The sequence below is a fragment of the Drosophila subobscura genome, chromosome E (assembly GCF_008121235.1).
Source record: "Drosophila subobscura isolate 14011-0131.10 chromosome E, UCBerk_Dsub_1.0, whole genome shotgun sequence".
NCBI classification, from domain to species: Eukaryota; Metazoa; Arthropoda; class Insecta; order Diptera; family Drosophilidae; genus Drosophila; species Drosophila subobscura.
This window is the reverse complement of record NC_048531.1, coordinates 12,004,884-12,012,288: the sequence shown is the minus strand read 5'-3', so window position 1 is coordinate 12,012,288 and position 7,405 is coordinate 12,004,884. Positions and strand designations below refer to the sequence as shown.

The following is a 7,405-nucleotide window of genomic DNA, read 5'->3' as shown; positions in this document are numbered from 1 at the left end:
CTTTATCGTTTTGCGGAACTCAATCAATTGTTTACACTCGAACCGTGCTGTAAAGAAAAACCAGAATTTTAACTGAATTAAATATAATTATTTGTGACCAGGAATACAATTTATACAACTACAAACAAGTGTACCTGAACATGAAAACTGACCAAAAACTGAGCATCGATATAGAAGTGATCGTCGCAAAGTGAAGAAATTTAAAATAATGTAATAACAATAGCAGAATAAAGTTTAACAAAAAATCCCATGGTCTGACTGACACTGTGATCCCGCAGATAAACAACATATAAAATTCAGATCTGTGGCAGAAACGTGTCAGGTGTGGTCGCGTGCGCAAAGCCCTGAACAGAATATATGTACATTTGTATGTATGATCGCGCTACAATCATATCTAATTGTCTTGTATAGCCACAGCTGGCTGGTCATACATTTATTTACACATTTCATATGGTTATAGAGTTAGATGAGAGCAAATATTAAAGTACCAGCTAATGCATATAATTGTTAAATAAAAGGTGAAGTCATCGCCGGTACTTTTGACAGCGAACAAGGACTGATGGGTTTAATAGAATGAACAAAAAGCCAAGCAAATCATTCCATCTTATTCAGAAGAAAGAAGTTATATTCTTGATATCTTTATAGATATCGTAAACGGAATGAAAGAAGAATCAGGCAACATATTCACTGCAAGATAAGACCGACCGTAAACCAAGCCAAACAAACTTTCATCTTCTATCGCATAACTAGAGCTAAATATTTTATCATCTATGACAGGTTTTCATGCAATAAACAGAGAGCGCTTGCACAAAGGAAACTGCAAGCGCGCCGGGTGCAATTAAATAATTGACTCTTGCCAATATAAAATAATAAAAACCCATTCAGAACCGCCTGGCGATGTCTGGCACTCAGCCTTTATCACACCTCCAATGCCACACAAAGCGGTGCGGAACGTGCTAGTTGGTGCTGCTATCGGGTCTTTGTCCGGGCCCAAGTTGTCGAGTCGCATAATTGCAGGCTGCACGTTACTCTGACATTTCCAGGCAACGCTTTGTTGCAGCAACAGCAAATACACCTTCACTTTCCAATAGTTACGAGAACAATCAGACAACATTGAGGCAGCTGCGCATGCGCAAAACACACAGACGAGCTATGGCAACACAAAAAGTAAGCCAGTGACGACGAGTTTACACCCTTTCGCAAAATATTTATCGTGGATAAATAGGGAATGACGTATGCATACATGCACTAGATTGCTTAGCATCTGTCGTACCAAAGACTTCAATTATCTGAAAGCTGTTGGATGTCGGATCTTATCTTATTATGCCAACAAAATTATCTTTTGGAATTTTTGTATGTGGTCGGGGAAATCTTTCGGCTTCTGGCATACCTGCTGATAAGTGACACACATTATTTCAATATCAGTCAATTACAGAGAACGGTCGCAGGCAATTTACAATTTACCACCATGAATGTTTCCTGTTTTACAGTGCTAGCAAGGCCAATATTGTAGACTGGTTTTCAATAGCGTTGTAATAATTAATCAAGCTTTCTATACTTCAAGCCACTTGAGTGATTAAGCAAATGGAATAGCACTCGAAGCCTTATCGAGTAGTCTCCGAGGTCTTCATCGAACCTCTCAGTTTTCCTGCTTTCTCTAGCACTTCCATTTGTAGTCTCGCAAAGCCTCGCAAGTGTCCATATATTGGTTTTCATTAATCTATTACTTAGTCATCAAAGGCCACGAATGAACAAATATGCACCTAAATTAATGAGTTGCCATGCACAGAGTCCAAATGCCAGAGGGCCCTAGGTAAAAGTCAGTCAGACAATGAAGAGACCTTTTCCTGAATGGGCCAAGAAACTGGTTTTGGCCTGTTGACAGGGTGGCAGCCAAATTGCAAATGCTTGTCCACGTTGCATTTACCAGTTCGATGCAGTTTCCGCTGACTCAATGCGGCGGCACCCCTCGATTGTATTGTTTTGAATTACGTAAGTGTCTAAGTCAGTGGGTCAGTGACTTCCAGAGGCAGTGCAGCTCCCCACCATAAACCGGTATTCGATGGGTGGCTTGGCACTGGGCACCGCACTTGGCTCTTTTTCCATATCCATTAACAGCATAATTGGGGAAGTAAGCCACAAAACTTGACCACCAATCGAGCTAACCTTAATTTGAAAGCCTTGTCAGTCACCGGCAACGTCACGGCGGCTTGTTGAAGGTTAGTTCAACCGCATTTTTGATTGATTTGCAGCTGCAATGGAGAGCAGAAACAACAACAACAATGGCTTCGTGAATCAGGCATTCGTCGGCTCACTGAATGCCTCGAACATATCCATACCTGGAGCGTACAAATCGAAAGATCTCACAAATGGCAACAAGCCAAATCCAGCAACGTCAGCGGCAGCAACAGGAGCAGAAACAGGAGGAACAGGAGATGCACACAACCAGCCCGAGGTGGAGATGGGTGAGGGGCAGCAGGGAAAACAGCGCGCCAGCTGGAACAATGATATTGAGTTTCTCATGTCCTGCATCGCCCTGAGCGTGGGCCTGGGCAACGTCTGGCGCTTCCCCTTCACTGCCCTGGAGAACGGTGGCGGCGCCTTTGTCATTCCGTATCTGATTGTGCTCATATTGGTGGGCAAGCCGGTGTACTACATGGAGATGCTGCTGGGACAGTTCTCCAGTCGTGGCAGCGTTAAAGTTTACGACTTTTCGCCGATTATGAGAGGTGAGTGAACAAAAACCGTGTGAAGCTGTCGCTATCGATAAGGAATCAATCCCTAAACAACTGAATAATGTTTCTCTCTCCTTTCAGGCATTGGCTACGGTCAAGTGCTGGCCACGGGGATTGTGACAACGTACTATGCCACACTAATGGCTCTGACGCTGCGCTACTTTGTGGACTCGTTTTACCCCACGCTGCCGTGGAGCTATTGCCGTCCAGAATGGGGTCCGAATTGCCTGGACTCGGCACCGCAGGAGGCGAGTGGCACCCACGCGGCACAGACCACCGTTCGCACCACCTCGGCGGAGTTTTACTTTACGTGAGTTACGCCTCTGTGCACGAGAGCGTCCCAATTCATCATTTTGCCCGCAGGAATATCATTCTGCGCGAGAAGGAGAGCATCGATGACGGCATTGGGTATCCCAGCTGGAGCCTGGCTTTGGCTCTGGCCATTGCCTGGGTCATTATAGCCAGCATCATGTTCAAGGGTGTGAAGAGCTCCGGCAAGGCGTCCTACTTCCTCGCCCTCTTCCCCTACGTGGTGATGCTCATATTGCTGGTACGCGCCCTCACCCTGCCCGGCGCCTTCGACGGCGTGCTCTACTTCCTGAAGCCGCAGTGGCACAAGCTGCTGGAGGCCCAGGTGTGGTACGCGGCCGTCACGCAGGTCTTCTTCTCTCTGGCCATTTGCTTCGGCAATATTATTATGTATTCCTCGTACAATCGCTTCGGCCACAACATTTACAGGTGAGTGCGGACATCCTGAGACGGGTCGGACCAACCGCAAGGCTTATCATTTCATCCGCAGGGACGCGAACATTGTCACCACCCTGGACACCTTCACGTCGCTGCTGTCGGGTGTCATTATCTTTGGGATACTGGGCAACCTGGCCTACGAGAACAACACCACGGATATTGCCAGTGTGGTTAATGGGGGGCCGGGGCTGGCCTTTATCTCGTATCCCGATGCGATAGCCAAGTTCAAGGTGCTGCCACAGGTGTTCTCGGTGCTCTTCTTCCTCATGCTCTTTGTGCTCGGCATCGGCAGCAATGTGGGCATGGCCTCCTGTCTTACCACAGTGATCAAGGATCAGTTTGGGCACATCAAGAACTGGATGATTGTGGTGGCCATTGCCGTGATTGGCTATCTGCTGGGTCTGCTGTACATCACGCCCGGTGGACAGTTCGTGCTCAACCTGTTGGACTTCTACGGTGCCACCTTTGTGGCCCTGGTGCTAGCCATTTTCGAGCTGGTGGCCATCGGCTGGGTCTACGGAGTGAAGCGGCTGTGTCGCGATGTGCAGTTCATGCTGGGCATCAAGACCTCCTTGTACTACCGCATCTGCTGGGCAGTCGTCACGCCGCTCCTGATGTTCACCATTCTCATATACACGCTGGCTCGCTACGAGCCCCTAAAGTACAAGGATTACACCTATCAATCCGGTGTATACGGTGAGATTACGCCCTTTATGGTTCATGGTTCCCCCAGCTAATCGTATCCATTTGCAGTCTTTGGCTGGTGCCTCAGTGCCTTCGGCGTGGGGCAAGTACTGTTTTGGGCCATACCCGCTGTTCGGCGGCAGCCCTCTAATCTCAGCCTCTGCGCCCGCATTCGCAAAGCCTTTGAGCCGCTGCCCAACTGGGGACCCGCCGACCCGGGCACCCTCAAGCGGTACCAGCTGTACGTGCAGGAGGGACAGGCCAACGCCATATTCCAGCGCAGCAGTATCTGGCATAAAATCTATGACAATATCTTCGGTTAGCTCTGAATTAGCAATAAAACTATATACCATTTAATGCCGCTGACTCCGTGCCGCTTTACGAGGCGCATCTAAGGGTGTGTGTGTTGGTGTGTGTGCTTGGGGCAAGAGTGGAGCTGCAGCTACAACGCAACCCTTTTATAATAAAAATCAGTCCCAGTTCCAGCTTAAGTGCCAAATGAAATCGCAGTTGGTAGTTGGCCTTAGGCGATCATAACACCAACAGAGATGGCAACGTGACAAGACTGAGAATACTGTCGGACAGGGATGAAGCTGCAAATTGAAGAGAGTTTTTACAAGAGTTGCCATAATCATAGACTTATCTCATAAGCTAATTCTCACATGAAACCCCCCAAAAAAATGAACCACATTCAGTTATTTGATTTAATCGAAACTTCTTCTCATCTCTGTCGTGCAACTGGCAACTGGCAGAACTATAAAAGACAAGACAATTGCAGCCAGAGGCGCTTTTGTGCTGCTGCTGCTGCTAGTCCCTTTCGAACTCTTCCGGTCGGGCTGTGACTCTGGCTCTGGCTCGTGTGCTTTCACTGATTATGTCATAAACGGGTAGAAAGTTCTGATTTTATGATTGAAAGAAAAAGTTTAATATGCCGGGGAATGTGTCTCCTGTGGGTGCGTGCTGTACAACACTTCCGCGTAACAGCGGGCGCAAAGTGTTAAAGTAATTTGTACAAAGGAAACAACTGAATGGAGAAGAACTGAGTGCCTGCTGTGCAGATAAGCAGAAATGCCACACGGTCTTCGAGGGCATAGTGTCGGCTAACCCACGATACAGAGCCAAGACGAGGATGTAACTAATAAATCAAGTAGATATTTGGAGGAGAACAAACAGAGAGACATGGCGAGCTGCACACAAGTGAAGCGACACCTGAAAGTGGTTATATTTTTGGGCTGTTGTCGTCGTCCAACGCCGCAGGAGCCGTCAGCTGCAAAGATGTCAGCTTAATGAAGATGCCAGTCCTTAAATGGGTTGGAATGGATGTGGCCTGTTTTGGCCTGCTCTCTTCTGCGGGGGGAGGTGGCGTGTAAGCAACATGGCAGCGTAATTGCACTGATAAAAGGCATTTTCATTTCAACAGGATGAAGCGACACTCGTTCACGCTGTCATGAGCACACGGCGTATGCGCAACGCCCGTGCGTAAAGCCAATGCATTTCGAGTTATTTGTCAAGCCATTGTGCCATGTTAATGCGTTTTTAATGGCCAAACTTGAACAATCATACGCAACAGCGAGAGCATCGGGCTCTTTGTGCTCTCGGGGCTGAAGTAGTCGCTCGAGTGCCTGTCTGCTGTCTGCTGGCGGGCTGTCGGTTTCAGCTTAATTGTATTGTTTTCCAGCGCAAGTCAAACATAATAAGACATTATGGCCGCGTCACCGGTTCGTATGGTTAATTGAAATACAAAGCCATCGATCCGAACCGGAATGACACCCGCCACGACCCACGACCCACGTCCCACGACCATTATTGAATTTAATTTCCATTCATTTGTCTGGAAAAGAGTCTGTGATTTGGCACCGAGCAGGGAATCCTGAATCGGGCCATAAAAAGATGGTTAATTTCCACAGTTTCACAGCCATCATTGATTTTACTTTTACTATAACCTGACAATGATGCCAGAGATAAACATTTAAATAACGTACGAAATGTGCAATAAATCTGAGCTAAAGCATATGACTGCAAAAGGGAAAATATCTGACGAATTCTGTATTGAATTCCATAAAAAAATCTTGTGTTTCCCAATTTATAAATTATTCAAATTGATTGAAAACTTTTGGGGGACAGAATAAATATATTTTCGTGCTTACTTTGCAGGGTATCGGTGTTGACAGCATAGACCCTTGATAAATAAATAAATAAAAGCTTGTACAATGTCCATTAGCCGTTAGGGTTCGTTAGGGTGAGGTTGCCTCTTGAACGTGATTGTTGTGTCAAAGCTGCATTTTTTAATGGAATTAATCATCAAGTGAAAAGGTATTTATTAGGGTAAAATAACTTGTTGAGAGCTCGAATCGGTCAAAAGGACAATCTTTAAACTCTGACTTCTGCATATTTAAATATATATTTAAGAATTGAGTCAATGCCTTGGCTGGGAGTCGTCCCCAGCTTCCTTATTGGAATTTACGTTTATTATTGAATGGGTGCGATGATTTATGGCCACGTAATAACTACGGAAAATCATAGCAAACAGTTTACTGAAGAGGAGGAATCACGACAGAGCAAGCCCAAGAGGGCGGGAATATAAATCAGACGTCGAGGCAAACAGAAAATGACAGCACAGGTACACACCGTTTACCTTTAACGCACATTTCCCCAAAGTAATCAACACAGTGGCCGCATACAAAGCAACCGATCCGTAGCGGGACAGGACCGGACCCAGGCAGGAGACGACATGAGATAGGATCCGGCAGTCGGCTGTTGGAAGTCGGCTGTTGGCAGTCGGCAGTTGGCACTTGGCGGATGTGGGCCATTTGGACGGCTTCACCTCCTCAACGGGTGTTAGCGCAGCCGTGTCAGGGGTCGTCCATGTAGCTGCTACTTAGGCACACATTAACTTTTGGCCTTTTGTTGGCCCCGGTCTCTTTGTCTGGAGGGCCAGGGCTCCGTTCTTATCTTACGGCAATGACTTGACTAGACACAGCTGCTATTATTTCGCTTTGTTTTGTTTATTCTGGGGCCGCGGGGCTAGCCTTAAATTTTAAATTATTTAAATAAATTATCCCACATTCTTCTGCTGTCCGAACAGATTGCCGTAATTTGGCATGAATGGCATTTAGTTGGATTTGTTTTTGAGCCACACGCCGAATGTCTGCCGCGGGATGCATTCGCCGGCAGGTGCCCCGATGCTTCTGCCATCGGACTGAAGGTTGTAAAAATTTACAGCCAAAGTTTATATCCCA

At 46.7% G+C, this 7,405-nt stretch overlaps 1 protein-coding gene across 2 annotated transcripts; it reads left to right on the top strand.

Moving 5' to 3' along the window:
* Positions 1-83: 83 nt before the first annotated feature.
* On the top strand, positions 84-4,523 carry LOC117890570 (sodium-dependent nutrient amino acid transporter 1). 2 transcript variants are annotated; one of them, XM_034795503.1, is made up of 6 exons: positions 84-210; positions 2,253-2,729; positions 2,817-3,045; positions 3,099-3,473; positions 3,535-4,178; positions 4,236-4,523. In XM_034795503.1, exons 2-6 carry the CDS (start codon positions 2,258-2,260, stop codon positions 4,487-4,489), a joined length of 1,974 nt encoding a protein of 657 aa, XP_034651394.1. In that variant the 5' UTR covers positions 84-210; positions 2,253-2,257; the 3' UTR covers positions 4,490-4,523. The 2 variants fall into 2 exon arrangements, with proteins under 2 accessions (XP_034651394.1, XP_034651393.1); XM_034795502.1 differs by lacking the exon at positions 84-210 and adding an exon at positions 343-367.
* The last annotated feature ends 2,882 nt before the right edge of the window (positions 4,524-7,405 follow it).